Source organism: Falco cherrug, chromosome 9 (assembly GCF_023634085.1).
Source record: "Falco cherrug isolate bFalChe1 chromosome 9, bFalChe1.pri, whole genome shotgun sequence".
NCBI classification, from domain to species: Eukaryota; Metazoa; Chordata; class Aves; order Falconiformes; family Falconidae; genus Falco; species Falco cherrug.
The window spans coordinates 52,083,542-52,103,321 of NC_073705.1; the positions used below are offsets into that span (position 1 = coordinate 52,083,542).

Below are 19,780 nucleotides of genomic sequence, written 5' to 3' on the forward strand. Positions count from 1 at the left end.
GAAGTACTTCATATGTTCTAACTCCTTAATATATTTTCATTATTTATTAAGATATAGTTCAAATTCAGATTCAGTAAGCTCATAGCTTGGTGCAGCTATTTCTTTTCCTTTAAAATATCTTTAAAACAAATCTGAAGTTCTGTAGTTTTTGGAAATGTTTCTTTTTGTGAATGCATCCTGGGAAAGCATACTACCTTTGCTGTGGTACGGGGTACCCAGGGTGCTGCACCCTGTCCCACTGGTACCGCAGTGCTCAGAGGCGGTGTAAGGCACAGAAAGGCTCCACGGGTGAGGAAGGGATCGGTGGTACTGCATCAAAATGAAACAGTTCTGCCCTTGCCGTGCCTACTTGTACAACTACTGCCACTGAGTTTCTTAATTTCTTTCCTAAGGCTGTAAAAAGACGTAAATCCTAATACCCATCCTGGTCTGAATCTGAGTGCCTCCTATCCTTTCATATTCAATATAAAGCAGTGGTTGCAATTTCATTAAATTTGGTGTCAGTGGACAGTTTGGGCCACATGCCTGGGATTTGTTAGTGTTCAGGTCATTTATGGATCTTTATTTAAAGAAGGCTGAGTTAAGTGAGGTATGTGTCCACCTCACTGTTCTTGTGGGACATCGAAGCTTTACTAGGATCTGAAGTGCCATCAAAATCTTGGTATTTTGTAATGTACACAAAAAGATTTCTGCAGTTGACTAGAAAAGCTTTCTGATAATTTTTTTTATTCCTTTTATTGATACTAACAACGAAAATCTGTTTTGTTTATTGATGCAAACAGCCTCTTATAATATCTTTCTAGCAACTTTTGCTTCTGCCATAATAGGTGACAGGTGAAAATGCCAAGCAATAAACATGTCACAGAACTCTCATTGAGAAGTCTTATCACCTCAATACAAGAAGTCTGGGGTTTTTTGTTGCTGGTTTTGGTTTTCAGACATGTTTTTCATGTTTTTCTGAAATCAAAGGAATTTACTTGTGGAAGGAACAGAACTTGGACCTTCTTTTTAGTGAATGGAATGGGAGGGGGTTTTCAGGGATTGCCTCTTTTTTATGGCAATGTAAGTTTCCTGCTATCACTCCTGTTCTTGGAATGCTTTATAAAACTTAATGTCTACCTATGGGCAGCTCTTACCAAGATAAATTGTGGGCGACTGTCAGTGCCAATAAAAGGTGTAATGTAAACCTTATTTAAAATGTTGTGCTGGCTTCTGTCTAGGGCAAGTCCTGCCTTAATTTTCATAGCTTGTGTTGTAGTTCCTTTGCAGTCAAATTGCGTTTTAATGAAATACCGTAATTGGTAATACTTATTTGCTTAATTCTGTAATGTAAAAGGACAAATGGTACTGCTTTCCACATAGGCTGTTAATGTCAGGAAAGAATGGTCTTCATATCTCTTTTGTAGTAATAAAGCCATGCTGGTTTGTGATTGTAAGTACTGTTCATACCTTCCTTTCCAGCATTTCTGCTGTTACTAGCATTGAGCCAATTCTGTTGTAGTGCCAGAAGAGTCTAACAGCAGCATTTCACTTCTACCAAAAGCAATGTTTTCTGATACAGTTTCACATATTGTTTCATAAAGAAACAATAAAAATACCACATCAGCCAGTCGAATGACACTCTGCAGAAATCTATAAGTAAAGGATTTGACTAGGAGAAAGTTGTGAAATAAGCAATTGAAGAATATTAAAGCTCTGCATTATGTGGAACACAGCAAATTTGAATACTGTTTTGCTTTGAGTAGCTGGAAAGCTTTGTACACTCTCTTTGCTGCTGTGATGCATCCCTAACCTCAGCTCTACCGTGCCTGTTATTTACAGTCCAAGTCCTGCAGGGCATTGGTTTATTTTATTTTATTTAAATGTGTGTTAGTACTGACTTTGAACAAGGGACCTCAATCCTGTTGAGGCCTCTGGTGCATGCTGGAATGAAAACAGTGCGTAATTGCAGATGACTTCTTGTTCAAATCCCTCTTTCATTTCATGCTGACCTACATTTGTACTTGGCTGACATACTAGAGCTACGCCAGTGTTTATTGTAATGTATTCCTGATAAGTGTCTTCCATTCCCATTTCAGTGTATAGATTAGTCTAATGCTGGAATTTTATGGCATTCTTTGAGTCCCCTTAGCAGAAGTCCCATCAGCGTCAGAAAGTGAAGTGTGTGTGAGGTGAGCACCAGCTTGGCTGGCAAATCAAGTCTAATTAATGACCTCCCAGCCAGGCTGAAACCAAGCCCAACCCAGTGGAGATTAAGGAGAAAAATAAACTGTCTTGAAGTCCTGCCATGTTATTAGCATTCATTTAGCAGAAAAACACATTAAAATATTATTTTAAATGGTGTAACTTAGTAAACTTTCGCAGTCTTAAAAGACAAACTGTGTAGCTGTCATTCTCTGGGAATATGTGGTGCCACTCTAAGGTACTGCTTTGGGAAACCTGTCCAGTTTCTGTAAATCCTTTCCGTCCATACGTAACAATTCTTGTAATCTCTGTGCAGACATATGACTTCCTCTGAAACAAAGGAAAAATGTTTTTTTCTGTTCTTAATTCGTTCATAGCTTCTGACTAAAAGTAATTATGATTGTCTGTATTGCTTTTATCAACAACATTAATGAACGTTAGGTGGGCAAAATGGGAATTACTTTGCAAACCATGTCAGGGTTGTAATGAAAAAGATGTGTAGAAATGTCTCTGAAACTATTTAAGGATGAGCAAAGCATTCATTTTTGTTTGACTGTTTTTCTTTATAATCGTGTAATAATAATAAAAAAAAAGACAACATGAAGAATGCTGTGTTGCTTCAATAGGAAGCACTGGGGCGTTTTGCTCCAGTACATACAGTGAGAGCTCAGAGCAGCTGGCTTACCCCAGCTTGAACTGTGAGCTGGAGAGATTTCACAGACCTCCGGTACCCTGGTGGGGACACGCACACGTAGGCAGAGGTGACTGTGTGACATTCAGATAAGAAGCATTACAATAACAGCAGGAACAAACCATATTTGGGATTTGTAAAACATTTGAGTAATCAACTTTAATGAGCTGGAAGGCAGCAAGGGCCATCATCTTAATCCATTCTTAACTATCTATTTTCTGGGTTTTTTTGATGTGCACTGTACCTTTTTCTACTTTGTCCCATGTAGCTATTATATCCCAAGTCAGGAGACTTCTAGAAATCATTTTAAGGTTCTATTCAATATGCAAATCTTTGATTGCAATGAAAAGCTGCTCAGATGAACAGTTTTAGTGTATGATCCTCTCTATCAAATTTTCTTTTCATCAATGAGTTAGAACTACACTTGGAGAAATCTGTTTTAAATATCTATGGGGAGCTTCTAGTGGTCCTTTTAAAGGAAAATTTTCAATTGACAATGTTAGTTTGGTTCTCTAATTGACTGATTTTTTTACCTTTACCATAATTTGTTTAATATGAAATTCACAGTGATTCATGTCTCATTATAAACTTGGAATTATGAGGACAAAGTAAGTGTATTGACTGCTTGGGGCAGATAGAGGAGTGGCATTGATGGTCTGTGGAGATGTTCCCATGTTCCTCTGGGAAAACTGGCAAAAATAGCACATGGGAAACAAAACTTAAGATCCACATGTAATAGCTGAAGTACCAGTCAATTGCCAGGGTATTAACTGCATAAGACCTCTGACACAATTCTGCAAACTCTTTGTAATAGTAGAAAACAGGAGTAATAAAGTGGTGTTCAGTTTCTCTGGTGTTTGGCATATTTAGCATGTTTTGGTAATATCTACCCCTTTAACTAAGAGGTGCTCCAGAGGCTATTGCAAATACGTATTTTGTGTTTTCATGAAACTTGCCTTGAATCCTTTTCTGGGGAGAACAGAACTATTTTTTCTTTTAATCTAGTTCATGTATTGGAAATGTCGCTGTGGTTTCTATGTCCTTTAGTCATTGCTTAGCCCATTTGTATGATTTTAACCCTGGGGTTTTTTATCACTTGTAACATTAGATCATATTAAAACTTATTAAGCTCCAGTTTTAAAAATGTGTTTAAAATTCACTGAGTTTTCTGTTTGTTCCCACAGGATTATGTCCAGAAGCTGTACCTGTAACTGATGTGTCACACAGCGAATCGGTTGAAGAAAGCCCTTTCCGTCCCCCTTCCCATTCTTTTTCCACTGTCTTCGACGAGGACAAGCCAATAGCCAGCAGTGGAACTTACAACTTGGACTTCGATAATATTGAGCTGGTTGATTCTCTCCATGCCTTAGGACCGAGCTCTCCAGAATCGAAGAATCGTGACCCCAAAGCAAATGTTCGAAGAAAATCTACTGATTCAGTCCCAGTTTCCAAATCTACATTGTCTCGCTCTCTTAGCTTGCAAGCTAGTGATTTTGATGGAGCATCTTATCTTGGCAACAGTGAGACGTTAGCGCCAGCAGCAGATGTGTATGGTACTGGTTCAAGTAGTGCTTCTAGTACCCTTAAAAGAACAAAGAAATCCAGACCAGCTTCCTTAAAGAAGAAGCAGTCAGCAAAAAAATCTCTGGATGCTCCACTGGTAAAGGAAACGCCACAAGAACCGTCTGACCTTGGCCAAGCAGCTTGTGCCCCAGGTGAGGATAAAACAGCATCTGAAGTAAAGGCTGACTCAGAAAAGCCTGAATGTACCGAACCTTCTAAAATCTCTGCTGAGAAACAGGAGGCCCCACCTGTGCCTAAAGGATCCTACCCTTTGGATCCAGACAGTTTTGAAGGGATTAGTGCATTTAGCACTGAAGGCAGCAAAGTACAAAACTCTCCCCCTGCCAATAAGAAAACCCTACCTCTTACGACGGCACCGGAGGCTGGGGAGGTGACTCCGCCTGACACTGGAGGACAAGAAGACCCTCCAGTCAAAGGCATCGCGGTGAGGCTGGAGTTTGATTATTCTGAAGAAAAAGGGGCGAGTGAAGACCAGCAGGAGAGTACTCCTCCCAAAAAAGCAGGTAAAAAGCCTGGTGCTAAAATGCCACTACGGAGGCCAAAGACTAAAAAGTCAGTGGAAAAGCTTGACAATGCTCCAACCACACCAACCAAGTCACCCACTGATCCAAACGAAATCCCTATCACAAAAGGCTCTTACACTTTTGATATTGACAAGTGGGATGATCCCAATTTTAACCCGTTCTCATCTAGTACAAAAATGCAAGAATCTCCCAAACTGCCTCAACAAACCTACAGTTTTGAGCCAGATATGTGTGAGGACTCTATTGACCCTTTCAAGTCTTCTTCTAAGATAGCCAGCTCGCCCTCTAAATCTCCAGCTTCCTTTGAGATACCAGCCAGTGCCAATGAAACAAACGGAACTGAAGTAGACAACCTGAACAAACCTGCAAAAAAGAAGAAGACGCCACTGAAAACGTAAGTTAAAGGGCACAGGTGTTTCTAGATGAGAGGCGGCACATTCCTACCCCTTAGCACAGTTACACCCAGTTTATATTTGAATAGGGAAAGGAAGATGACATTGAGTATTAGTAGCCACACAACTGGACTCATGCTGGGGGTCTCTATGTTCTCTCCCTCAACCTGTTTCCCCAGTAGCTTGATGTTTCCAGGCCAAAGGGGAGAAACAGGGCTACATCAAGCCAGATCAGGCCACTGGTCTGGCAACTGGATTGTTGAAGTCTTGGGGCTCAGTGTAGCTTTGAATCTGATTAAGTGCAAATTTTAGCGATTTTGTGCCAAATTTTCTGTGACCTCATCTTGGGAATTTGATACTGTTTAAGATGATCAAAGTAAAGTACACACCAGTAAAGACCATTTTATGAATCACAGATTTTGAGAGTGGGATGTGAAATAGTAAGGGAATGACAAATCTCGTATTGCACACAGCAGGAGGATGGTTTTATCCAGTGATTTATGGTATTTAAAAGAAAATTACTTGAAACAGAAGAGTGCAGTACTGAAACATATTTTTTTTAAATACAAGACTAAAAAATGTGAGAATTTTCCTTTCTGTGAAAGAGGTTACAATTCTGCAGAAGGGATTAAACCTCTAGACTACTACACGTTGGGGAAATACCCAGCTTTTAGGCACAGTTGAGAAATTGCAGGATAAATTTGGTAGCTTGTTGTATTTAGATATTTGGTTAAAAACTTTAAATGGCTAGTTGCATTGATTCCATGGTTAACTTGCTGGCGTGCATGTTGCCTTATCTGTTCAGACATGGCTATTTTAAGTAGGTAATCAGTAAGTTTGCATCCGATTTATCTGAAATTGATATCCTGTGTGTATCTATAAGAAATTGTCTCAGTGCATGTCCCTTTATGGTTTAAACGTTTCAGCTAGCTAACAAAAATATGACTGAAAAATTTAAAAAGCCTGGCAATTTGAAGATGACATGGTTAATGTAAAACAGTACAAAAGATGACCTCCCTTACAGAGTGAGATGGAGATAATTCAGTTCTTGTTGAGCAACCTGCTGCCCTCAGGGTTAGAATTCACATCCTTTGCCAGGTTTGAGGAAGCTTGTGCCGTTTTTTTCTTTTTAGAGGCATTTCTGACTTACGGAAAGTATAGACAGACAACTGTGTAGTTGTTTTTTAAGGAAGAGCCTGTTATTTCTGATGTTGCTTTTTTTTTTTTTTTTTTTTTTTTTTGAGATATGTCTGAAATTTAGTGGAAAATAAAATGGGAATTAAGTTAAGGTAAGCTGACATGTACTCCAGTGCCTGCAGTCCAAACTGGTCCAGTCCAAACCAAGAAGATGCAGAAGTCTGGCTGCAAGAGAGGAACAATTTGAATCTTACTGAGAAAGTGCAATGGGAGAGAAGGGAATTTTAATGTCAGCAGACCCTCAAGACTGATGTTTGCAGCCAGCCAGAGTCTCCTTGTGTCTTCTCTAGCTGCAGTGGAGTTGACAGACCCCCACTATAAACTTCTTGGGTCCACACCTCTGCTATGAATATGAGAATGAATTCCAAATTGTTAATTTAGGGGCAGCATGAGTTTACAAAGTTTGCTAAACCACGTTCATCCCTGGGGAAATCCATTGTGGGAAGGCCCTGTCCTACAGTCAGTCACAAAGTTCACTGATGGTCTTTATCATGGTGGAAGAAGTGAAACTACCCTAGAGCAGGGCTTAGAGGTCCTTAGGTCGGGAGGTTTGCAGGAATTCCCAGCCCTTGCTTGGGACTGCTTTCACTGCCGTGTGTTATGTGTCAGCTTGCTGCAGCCCCATAACCTACTTTTGCAAGTGGTTTCTAACAAAGAAGAGAATCTGCATATTAATACACTGTGCAGCCTGCAGCCATAATATTTTCTAGAAGAAAATTAGCCTGAGGCTTGTTGGAGGATGCCCGGGGAAGCAGTGGCTTTATTTGTCTCTTCCTGTCTGTGGTCTCTCTCCTCCATGAAAAGGGCTCTCGGCATGACTCCTCCATGAGGTCCAGTGCAGGAGAACCCCTTGCTGGGCAGGGAGACGGGGTGTAGGACCCTCCTTAGCAGTGCTCCCAGTGGTGGGACAGGAGGGAGAAGCCAGTGCAAAGTGCTTCAGCTCCAAGGGGCAGAAAGGAGGGTGCTTGAATTAGGAAATGATACTGTAATATACCAGGACTTTTTTAAATTAATGGACAGTTTTGCAAAGCCAGGAGTTTTTATTAGCACTGTTGAGGCATGCAGAAATAAAACTCTTACAGACCGGTTTGAAAATGTGTTCCTCCTACAGAAAGACCGCAATTTCTGGGTGAGGCGTAAGAGAGGTGAAGAAGCCAGGCATGAGTTTAAGCCATCGCTAAGCTTGTACTACTTTGAATCTGTGCCATATGGTAGTTCTTACCTGGGTTAAATCAATAAAAATAGCCAGCATTTATCCTTGAATGAAACCTGCAGCAGTCTTAAGTGTTGACCTCCATGTGAAAAGATGAGAGATGTCAGCTCGATGCAAATTACTCTCTGGTCGTATACGGAAATGCTGAGCTGTTTTGAGAGAGATCGTATTGCTCAGATGATGCTGAACAAAGAGCCGCTGATGCCTCTCAAGTGCCTGCTTATAGTCACGAGTAAAAACAGGTGCTTGTGCAGACATTGCTCTCGAAACTCTTAGGTGACTGGGGACTGTGTTCAGAAATGCAAGGTGCCAGCTTTCAAGAGCATTGCACATTAAAACAGCCAAGCAGAAGCTGCCAAACTTATGAATAGATGAAATTTTTTCTTATCCTTAATTGTTTGGCAAGGTTTGCTTCTGATTTTGGGGTAATCAATTTGTTCTGTCGAACACAAAGTTAGGTTTCAGTGAGAGGCAAAGTAGATGAGATTTAAAGAAATGTCATTTTCTCTCTTGATTTAGGTAAATGATTTGTAATGGTCAAGTAGCTTTTTCTGAACTGTTGTAACACATCAGCAGACATGACCAAACCATGCACCATGCATAACCGTGCTCTTGCCATTCAAGAGCATTTCAACATCCCATATAATAACAAATACTGTGTTTTGAAAAGAAAGCAGGTGGCTACCATCAGGGAAGGCAAGGACGGTTAGTGTGTTGAAAGGAACTTAACTCAGAGGTGTCAGCTTTGAAAAATGTGTTTTGTAAGATGAAAGCATGTCAGAAGTATAACATTGAATTTTAAAACATTGAAGGACTTGATGAATATTTTTTTTTCTCCCCATGTATTTTGCAATAAAAAGTATGGGTTAACATTATGCAGGTAGAAAATATGCATGATCAGTTTGCCATAACACATTAACATTAACAGAGTATTTGTAGGTTTATCTTTTTTGTCAGTTCCTTCTGTCTGTCTCTCTTTTTCTTTGTCTTATTTGTCTTAGGATGGTAGAAGATGTGATGTCTGTATGTTCTCTGTTGTAAGTAATTCTCAGCTAACAGCTCAACTTTCCTCTTTGATTTATGGGCTTTTTAATTTTACTGATTTATTTTGCAGCATGATCAGTTATTATTCAGCATGAAGCTTTTATGTTAACTATTTCACTTCACTGGCACATATGAAAACTGTTTTAAGTAAGATGCCTGACTGGGAATGAGTTTGAGGAATCTATTGCCTCATTATCTGTCTGCCTATCAAAGAAGATCCTCTTTTAAAAACTATATAGATTTTGTATCCTTGAGCTAAAATACGGAAGTTGTATTTCAGCCATTGTACAATCAGTCTTTTGTAAATAAATTCTTTCTCCTTAAAGGAATAAGTTATCCTAATTACTTCTAACATTATAACTAGATAATTAGTAGCATCAAACACACCAATATTCAGCTGTCCAATTTATTCTCCCCTCTGAATGTGGTATTGATTTACCCTCTGCTGATTGAAACTCACCATTATAATTTCTAGTGTTGATCTTGCCATCATTGATCAGGGATGAGCTGGTGAGCAGTAATTTTTGCCACTGCATCTCAGTTCGAACATTAAGTCTTTATCAGTGAGTTTGCTGTGATATTTTTCTCCCTTTTCTAGTTAGTGAATAAATGTCTTTGAATAACTCTGGCAATATGCATCAAGAAAACAGGTAGATAATTGGTTTATTTCTTGTTTAGAAAATATTTTTAAACAATAGCGACTAAACATAAAAGCAACATTCATAATTATACACCGAGACATAATTATGTTCTTCATTCCTTTTGCCTGATTGAAACCTGTGGGGTTTTGAAGGGCTACAGTGTCCGTGCTCCCAGTCTGCACTATGAGAACCCTGGGGAACTGGAAGCAGAATTGCCATATTTGTTGTATTTGTTTTTAAAAGGGTCTGTTGTGCACATTTGTAATGATAGAGCTTTGTTCTGGCCTCTTGGGGAACAGCATCTGCCTCAGCAGCTTTTATGTAGTTCATCCAAATGTACCAAAGTGGTTTATTTTTTATTATTTATTTATGGGGTCATCGGAGCTTACTGCCCAAGTTGATCACAGTTTTAATTCTCAGGTAAAGATGTGTTTTAGACCTAATTTTCATATGGGAAACGGAAACAGACAGAAGCTAAATCATTTGCTTAAGGCCACTGAAGATGTCTGTGGAGGAGCAGCGATTTGAATTGCAATCGAGCAGCAGCTCTGTTCTGTAAATGTGTCAGTAGTTAGCATGAAAAATATGGCAATCCCGCTTTTCTCAGCTTTTGGGGAGTCAAGGCCTGTTCCACGTGCATGACAAGATTATGTACCTATGGCATGTTTCTCTGTGGTGCTGCTGCCTAATGGATGGGATTTTAAAGCGGACCGGCTTACAGAGGTTGCATTGTCTGTGGCTGTCTCTTGCTAAGTGTGAAGTGACCTGATTCTTGCTGGGATTACCATATTAACTATTTTAACTTTATTTTCAGTGATACATTTAGGGTGAAAAAATCACCAAAAAGATCCCCATTATCTGATCCTCCTTCTCAGGTAAAGTACTGCCTTATTTTGGTGCATGTAATTTATGTTCTTGTAGGGGCAAAAAAGGGAAATTTTATTTATTTAATTGTAGAATTGTACGTTTAATAATAAAGAGGTTTTTGTAAACAATATAAGCATATTGTTGTCCAGGTATCGCGCACTGGGCTATAATCATAAGATACTAACCTTTTGGTCTCTAGAAGTGTGTATACAACATCTATTAGATCCAGTATTTTCTGTGGAAATTCCAGTTAGACTATTAGTAAATGTACTGTGGAAGGCCGTATGTTACAATGGAACGACGATATGAACAAATCTCTTCAGTCAGTTGTCTGGAAAACTAGACTTAACTATCCACCCTGGTTTTTTTAGATTAGAAAGTAAGAAACTAAATACATCAAATTGGTGGGCTGGAAGGGAAATACAAATAAAACAAGTGGGCTGGTCTACCAAGAACATGTGCTTGGATGGTTTTATTCATTGTTGTAAACTGCTGGCAGGTGGTTTTCTTGGAAGAGAAGTTAGCAAAAGCTGTTCTGCCTAAAAGGCCTAACTGCTTTGATGTGGCACAGCTCCTTCCATGCTGCTGTTCATTCCTGTTATCCATCCTACCCTTTTATGTGTGCTGCTGGACAGCATAGAAGTTAAGGAAGGGTTCGTGACCTCGCAGACCTACAGAGGTTTTTGCTCCTATGAGGGAAGCCTAAAAAGTCAGGTTTGGTAGTCAAAGACTTTGGTCATGGGTGATGTGTGCCACCTGCATCGAGTGCCTAACATTTAAATGGCTCTGGATTTCCTTTCTTCCTTATTATCGAGGTAGCTTTGCAATATGAGTGTTTATCATTGAAGAGTTTAGTTATCCTGGGAGAACTCACTGCTCGTAGAGTCCTAGATGAAGTACTTCAGTATTTTTCATTAAGTATTTTGTACGGAACTGTGGCTAAGAGGGCAGAATTAAAAAGATGGCTTCGGTTGTGCAGAGGAATTCAGAGCCTAAACTATTTGATGTGTTAATGAAAGATAATAGAATTAATTTGCACTTGTTTTCTGCAGGATCCGACTCCACTGCCTACTCCAGAAACACCTCCCGTCATATCCACGGTGGTTCATGCGACAGATGAGGAGAAACTAGCGTCTTCAGTGACCAGTCAGAAATGGACCTGCATGACTGTGGACCTGAACACGGATAAGCAGGATTACCCACAACCGTCTGATCTATCCACATTTGTTAATGAGACTAAGTTCAGCTCTCCTACAGAGGGTATGGTTTGTAAGGGACTGTCTGCAATCAGCTAATGTTGCGTTTATTGAGGGGGGGGGGTTGGTTTGTTGGAGGATGTTGGTGTATACTTTGCTGAATGCAAACTGTATTATCTGGGAACCCTACAAAATTAGGCTCTTTGGTGCAGCCCGGGGAGCTTGGCAGTTTTGGGGAGCTGAATGTAAGACCCCAATAGCCCAACCTCAAGTTTTCAAGAAAGAGCAGAGAGGAAGCTTAGCAGAAAATGAAAGGGGCCTTCAGAGAAAGGCTTTTGCTTCCTTTGTATGGTTAATTGTAGACATGCTGTGTTCTTCTGTGCTTGCTACCTGTTTTATCAGTGCCTTCATGGGAGACTCGGGTCTGATACTGCTCTCGGTTAAGTGTTTGGGATCCAGAGCCACTGAACTGGAGATTTTGCCCGAGCCTGTTCCACTAACGTGAATGGGAGAAGGTCCCAGGTTAAAATTCTGCTCCAAGTTTTTGTATTGCGTGAAGACTGTTAATGTGCCATCTCTCCCCCAGGTTCCTAGGATCCAGATATCTTTATGCATAACGATGTGCAGGATATCCCCTGTGTAAGATAGTTGCCATTCACATGCCAGATAAAATTTCCTTCTAGATCAGCTTATTAAGGTTTTTCCCATCATACCTTCCTAAAAGCAGTTGTGAGCTAAAGCTGGAAGTTTCTGTTACAAGAACTGTCATTCCAGATCTGTGAAATGTGGAAGAGACAAAATGTAGAAAATGTGTGTGTGGCCTTCCTTGGTGTTCCCAGAGGGAATGCTGCTTTGCAACACCTGCTCCGAGAGCAGATTTTCAGCTTTGTGGGTGGGAAGAATGTAGGAGTTTAACTCGGCTTAAACATTTTCTTCCTTGGCAGAATTTTTTTTTTCCCCCCCTAACCTTTCAGTCTACCATTAATGCCACTTTATGCCATTTTAGACTGGGTCTGAGGAGTTTTTTGCCTAATTAAAAACTAATTTAAGAACTGCTAAGCTTTTAGATCAGATGTGTTTGACATTAAAAGGCATGAATAATCACGCTGGTTTTAATGAAACCGCATATGTTCATATGCACGTGCTTGTGGGTTTGTGTGGCCTGGGCTCTTCGGAAATCTATTGAGTCTCTGTGCAGATAAGTATGTCAGTCTGGATAAATCCATTTGGTATTATTGTCAAATTATAAAATTCAGGCATCAGCTTTGCCTAATTTGAGTTTTAAAAAAACAACTTAACAGAAACCCTTTTTAGAAAAAAAGTTCCCCAAGTCTGGGAAAATGGAAATTATATGGAAGGAAATGGAACAAAAAAGTAGTGAGAGATACACTAAAGCAATCATTTTAGCTATCAAAGTGAGTAGAAGAAAGTGAGCAAAGCTCCTAATTAAATGCTAATTGTTGTCTCATGTGTGCTGAATGGTATAGTCGAAGTTTCAGATTTCATGCTAATTAAAATCAACAATGCTTCCGCTTTTCAGATCTCTTAAAAATAATATATATTTTTTCCCTTGACAGTCTTGGTCCTGTGGCGCTGAGACATTTTTGAGTAATTCCAGGGCTGTCTCTCAGTGCGAATATTTTTACCCCTCCCAGACTCTAGTGTGAGTGTTTTCCTGTAACCTAACACGGCTTTTGTACAGATACAGCCCAGCTACTGAGTCAGCCAGTACATCCCGCTCTCATCTGTTGCATGCGCTGCCTATAACTGCTGCCATTTTCGTGTTGCACAGACCAGGAATAAGCAGTAATTTATAGCAGAAAATTCTGCAGCTATTTGTAGGAGGAGTTGGAGGACATCGCTTAGTAAGTCTGTTGTATGTATTTATAAAAGATAATGATCTTACTCCATGGGATATCCTGGGCATTTGTAATTTTGAATATATAGAGATAACCAGAGCCTAAGGTTTTGGAGGGGAGATGATGTCTTAGAGGAGATACCTAGGAGAGGAGATAGAGTCTAATTATGCTGGAAACTTCTGAGAGCAATGAGACTAAACAAACTGCGTTTAGCGAGCCATGTTACTCCTTTTGTTTCTGGTTGAAGTATTTCCGTCTGCATCCTGCTGTTTTTTCAAATCAGTAAAGTTAAATACGTGTTGTCCCAAAAGTCAGTTCGGATTGCAATTGCAAAGCCGCTACCAGCCCAGCAGGCAGATGGAAGATCACTGCTGGCTGTGCCAGCAGAGGACAGTGCCGATACATCTCCTGCCCCTGAGCATGCTTGTACGCTCGCTCGGTAATTGCTCTCTGGTTTCATAAAGCTGCCCTATAAAGATGCGTGATGGACCTCATGGGGCTATGTGTATATAAATGAAATACAGAAAGGCAGTTGCTAAACACTAGGTGCTGTTATCTGGTATTTCATGCTTTCTCCTACAATTCTGCATCTAGTAGGTGGTTTGAATCTCGTTTCAGTTTTGGTTTTGCTTTCACTAACAAGAAGCTTGTATCTTATAGCAGGAGGTTGTCTATCTTGCCTGGCTTCCCGTTACCATTAAAAACTTCTGGTGCTAGGAATTTAAATGTGAGCAGCCTGCTATTATAGTGTTCTCTTCACTTAGACATTTTACTGTTAAGATCTCCCACCTGTCAAGTACTGAGAGTTTGTGGCTGTTCCTCTTCAGTGGTTGTTTCACAAAACACATAGACTTGTGGGATTATAGTGCTTGTACTCTACAATGCTTTTTATCATAAAAAATTTTTGAGCATTGTAAACTCATATTGCACCCTTTGAAACTTTTTTTTTTAAATGAAACACTTAAGAGGTTATCTTTGGGGTTGGTTTGTGTAAAGAACGAATGTCTTAGCAACAGTTGCTGTTTTCCTGAAAGCCGCCCAAATCTAGAAGAATTTTAGCACATACTTTTATCGTAATGTAAATGCTAGTATGCCATTCATTAGAACTTATCTATAACAGAAATGAAATTATACAAGTGGTTTATTGAATTAACTCATGGAAACAGAGTAAAATACAGCATTAGGACAATTTAGTTACATTTTCAATTTTTAAATTAAGGTGTCATTGCACAAAGTCTTTGCTTTTATTTGGGTGCAGGAAGGTATGCTCTTTTTTCCATTTTGCTGTGTTTTTTCTATCTGCTTCTATATTGACTACTGGGTGACCATGGAATGAAAAGAAATACTGTTTATTCCCCCCAGTGTAATTAGGAGATTAGAAGTGGAGAAACAGTAAAAATTTGCATTTTTATTAGGGTTTAGATTTAGGGTTCTTCGTAAATCTTTCTGCCTCAGGCATTTCCTCCAAAACTAAAATGTGAACACAGCCCAGTAAGCTGGGCTGTTGTCTCACCCCTTGTTCAATGAGCATACAGGTATTTTATATTTCTTTCCATCTTAAGTGATATCACAGTAGTCCCTCTTAATTAAAAATTGTGTGATAAAGATTAAGAAATAGAAATTACTGCGTTTCTCAACAGCTTTTAAAATCTTTTTGCGTACATTAAAGGAAACTGCTATCAGCATTACCAACAACTGAAAAATGTGTTTTCTGTGATAAGATAGAGGAAAGTTATCTGTGCTCTGAAAGCACTCTGAAAGTTTCTTAATATTCTGGCCGCTGGGGCAGAATCTTCAGCAAACTGATAAAGCTGCAATTCTTCAGGCAAATGAATTTGCCTGAAATGTGTCCTAGTTCTATTGTTGAAAATCAGTGAAAATCAATGTACCTTCTGCTTTCTCTCTGTATATTCTATTTTTAATACCTCATAGAAAAGCATTGAGCAGAATGGGAGTGGCCCTGGTAAATAAGAAGAGATCTCATTTACTTCTGCAAAAGTCATTTCATGGCACATATTTAATGTTTTTTTTTTGTTTCTGTTGCAGAATTGGAATATGGCAACTCATATGAAATAGAATATATGGAGAAAATAGGCTCCTCTGTGCCTGTAAGTTCTTATTCCATTTCCATTCATTTGCATTCCCTTGTCATAATATACTATCCTGATAATGCCATCAGCCTCACTACTCCTTAAATTAATTATAACGTGCCTGCAGCAGATCTGCAAACCCAGTTCCTTTAAATTGGCATAACCAGGGTAAATTGCATGTGCTTTGTTGTCCTGTATCCTGTAGAGCTTGTTCCGTTTAATTATTTTATTTTTAAGCTAGCATCATAGTAGTTCTTTCTGGAGATTAAAAGCAAATCAGTATTTCCAGCAGCGTAGAGTACAGAGCTGTCTACACCAGCTATTGAACTATTTTAAGAAACTGAGAGTAAAACTTTTAAGAAGATGGAGGGAAATCAGGAGACAATGCAGAATGAATGCGAAATATGGAACACAGTACTCTATGTTATCCGTTGTTTTGTTTTACTTCTATTTAATTCATGGATTTGATAGCTTGAGTAGATCCAAAGGGGGTATATCCACTGGGGAAGTTAGAAAAATCAAGCATGCATGTCAGGTGCTTAAACTGATTAGAAGTTTCAGCGGATAGTTTAGTAGCACTTCTGGTCAAGGGATGCCTCCTGCCTCACAGGACCAGAAATCTGATTAACGCCAAAGTGGGAGAAGAGCCATGACAAAGAGTGAGCTCTATGGGTTTTGTTCTTTAATGGTTTCTTCCTTGAAGGGATCATCTCAGTGTCAGCATAGACTGTATTACAGTCCTATATTATTAGTTGTCTGTCAAGTCATTTGGTCACTTAAGGCTTCAGTGACCTGAATCAGCTGTAATGGAGAATGGTTGAGTTGCTTAATGAGCCTTTCTTTTCCTGTTGCCAGCAGGATGATAGCACCTCGAAGAAACAGTCTTTATACCTAATGTTTGATGCACAGCAGGAGAGTCCAGTCAAATCGCCTCCCATCAGACTGTCTGATTCCACAACGCCATGCTCAGGGTATGTCACTGCAAGCAAATTCAGCAGTGGAAAAGGGTGTCGGGGAAGCGGGTTAACATCATAGCGTGTACACAGACAGTTCTTCCTCTCTGCCGCTGAGTTGTTTGCTTAAAAATAGGCTCCCATCTGTGTACGCGTATGATAGAGGGCAAAGAGACAGAATTTTATAATGGGAAGGAACATGGGAGGACATATATTTCTCCTTCATACTCGTACTCAATAGTCACAGTGGCAACTATTTCACTAGACAGTCGCTTCCTGCTTACAGTCTTTTTCGCAGATACTGAGGTCGTTTTCATGTCAATCTAGAAATCTCCTGATAGCCACTTTTCACTTGGCATTTCCTAGATATATTTTCTGAACAAGAAGTCTAGTTCTTAAGAACACAGGATGTGGGGCTTGTGTTTACTTCCAAAAATTTTGCTTGTTGAGGACATCTGTTCTGGTTGGTGAAAGTTGTTTGTTGGGAGAGAGGTAGGTCGCAACGAGAAAGGGGTAAAAAGGCAAGCGAGAAATATTTAAGGAATGTACGTAACATTTCTGATGGAGCTGGCTTTACATGACTTTGGTGCATTGCTTTGAAAGGATATTGCAAAGTGTTATGAAACATAATGATATGAAGTTGGGTGGAAACAATGTGTGTGTGTATATATTCTTGCATATAAACATATACACACACACATGAAAGTAATGAAGAGGACTTGTTTTATAAGGGCCTTGTGCTCCACCCTGAAAGCAGGTACACAATCTTTTTACAGGTCAAGTTTTGAAGACCCTGAAGCCCAGCAATCTTCTGGAATAAAAATACAACATCCAGCTTCCCGAGTGCTAGCTGCCAGCCAAGAGGCACACTTACAGCCACCTGACAAGTCAAAGCAGAAAGACCTAGAGCCCCTGACCCTAGGAACAACTCCAGAGGCTATTGAAATAGTAAGCAATTTATGATAAGTTTGGGAATAATTTTCCCGCAGAGATTTCTCACGTCATATAAGAGGTAGCAAAGGTGGATCTCAGAAGCTGAGTGAAACTCCACCTGACACTTAAAGACCTTGGTAGCAGCATGTGGTAGTACCCAAATGAGGTAGGTAGGTTGATGGATCTGATGGAATTCAGAAGAATTTTCTGAATTCTTACCATAGTTCAACATGGTCTTGTGTTAACTTATTCCAGGTTGATACTTTGAAGTGCTTTCTTTCTCACACAGGCTTTTTTACACTGTGCTTTAACCCAATATGTGAAAAAATATTTTATATATAAAATAAGGGGTTTGATATTTACAGAGAGACATGATCTATTCTGTTGCATGTACTGTAAAATTTAAAAATTTTGTCAGTAAACAACAGGTGCCCTTTCACATTTTCGTATAAACTGTCAACTCTATTGTTATCACCTGATACTGATAATGTAAAATTCAACTTTATGATCATTAGAACTCATTCCAGTTTCAGTTAAATCACTTTTTTCAGTGGTTTCTCTGGGTCACATTTGAATTGGCAGTGAGCCCTTCCTTGATTCCAGCCTGCACTGCATACAGACTTCAGAGCACTGGTTCTCAAATTCATGAAGGTTCCCTCAGGTCCTCCATTTTTCCAGGAAAACTTGTTCCACAAACGCCTGCAGCATTAGGCATGCTAAGCTATAGGACAGTATATTTACTGAGGAGTCAAAACAAGAGCTGCAGTATTATGCTTAATTGGTATTAACAATGCTGTTGATACCATCTCACAAAACGTTTTTTATGAGCTTGAATACTTTTCTCACAGCAGAAAGTGTTGGGTCCTCAAATCCCAATGGTCTTGTTTTTGTCATTGGAATTCTGTCCACCCTCATCTTATGTATTTATTCTGATCAGGTTATAATTGTGAACATAACTTAGTTTATCCCCAGTAAGCAGCAAAAGACTTTGCAAAGACTGCAAAAAGGGTCTTGCTGAGGTTCCCCTCAGTTTTAGTGGTCTTCAAAGCTTTTGGACTGCCTTAGAGATTGCCTGAACTGAACATAAGCTATTCTACGAGCAAAACCTGTGGTAACTCTTTGAAAACTATTGATGAAGTATCGAGAGTGGGCTGTGGTCCACGGTTTGAGAGCCATTGCTTTAGAGGTCCCAATATTACTTATTTCATGCTTTAGAGGTCCTAATATTACTTATTCGATGTTAGTGTTGGAAAATATACCCAGCTTTTAAATTCGGAAGAATTGTTCTTGATGTTTGTCTGTTACACCTATGAACCATGTATTCAAAAGTATTCTTCAGTGGGGCATGAAACTGCTAGGAGTCAAAGATCTGCAGACACGTATGTTGCTTTTGGCCTGAACTGCTTGGGCAAAAAATCTGTTGCTTATGCTATATCCTCCTTGCCCTTCAGACATCTCCTGAAGACTCCTTTGTCTCTGCTGATGCTCTTCTCAATAGGATATCTAAGAAAACCTCAATATGTGATCAGTCTGAATATCTAGATCCTGACTTAGCAGAAAAGAACCCCCCAGTATTTGCTCAGAAACTTCAGGTTTGTAGCAGGAATATAAATGTTGCTTTTCTTTAAGTTTGTCTGTTCACAGGTAGAGGAATGCTTTGCCTCATCTGAAAAGGGTGGGGGGAGGCTTGGAGAGAAGGTGGGAAAGAAGCAAAATAATGCTTTGATTCTTTCCAAAGTAACGTTGGCCTTTCAGGAACTTAAGGAACAGGAAACAGACACTTACAGCTATCCTATACCACTGATGGATATATTTTGCAGAAGTCTTTATGATGCAAATCTTTTAAGATTGAACACAGGACTTGATGTGTGGAGAGTTGTCTTGACACCTGGCCTTAGTAGGTCTGTGTGTGTAGATTGGTTTTCAGAGGTTTAGGCCCTAATTCTGCTGAAATGAAAATTAGGCTTTATTTTTCTAGTAATCTGTCTAATGCAGAATTTGGCACAGCTTCTTCTAGGAAAAGCAAATTGATCTGCAGACCAGTTCTGTATGTCAGGACATATTTTCTAGAATATTTATAGTGAGATTTTAAAACAGCAGAGGTTGAATTGGGAGTGGCAGCTGGCATAAGTTCATGTAAAATGAAAACAAAAGGAGACAAGTCTGTGAAAAACAGTTTTAGCTTCAGAAAACATTTATTTTACCTAAAGTGTTGTTCATATTTACCCCCCAATAACCATTGTTTGTCTATACAGCTACCTCAAAACTAACCAAAAACTGAAGGTTTGTATCAGTGTTCTCAACGTAAAAGGAATATGGATGTGTTTGTCACCCAGGAATTGCCAGAATTATATTTTAAAATATAACATTCCATTTTTGAATGTGTTAAACATTTTTGCTGTGTTCTTAATA

The 19,780-nt window shown here is 39.4% G+C and overlaps 1 protein-coding gene across 4 annotated transcripts in view; it reads left to right on the forward strand.

Moving 5' to 3' along the window:
• TACC2 (transforming acidic coiled-coil containing protein 2) overlaps positions 1-19,780 on the forward strand; it is a 129,567-nt gene that overhangs the window by 88,784 nt on the left and 21,003 nt on the right. For 3 of the 4 annotated variants that reach the window (XM_027805479.2, XM_055720123.1, XM_055720124.1), the window contains 8 exons: positions 4,060-5,377; positions 8,787-8,822; positions 10,285-10,345; positions 11,390-11,597; positions 15,439-15,500; positions 16,338-16,453; positions 17,212-17,383; positions 18,820-18,960. In XM_027805479.2, the coding sequence (XP_027661280.2) occupies positions 4,060-5,377; positions 8,787-8,822; positions 10,285-10,345; positions 11,390-11,597; positions 15,439-15,500; positions 16,338-16,453; positions 17,212-17,383; positions 18,820-18,960 (2,114 nt within the window). The remainder of the gene's footprint in view (positions 1-4,059; positions 5,378-8,786; positions 8,823-10,284; positions 10,346-11,389; positions 11,598-15,438; positions 15,501-16,337; positions 16,454-17,211; positions 17,384-18,819; positions 18,961-19,780) is intronic. The other variant, XM_055720125.1, reaches the window with a different exon arrangement.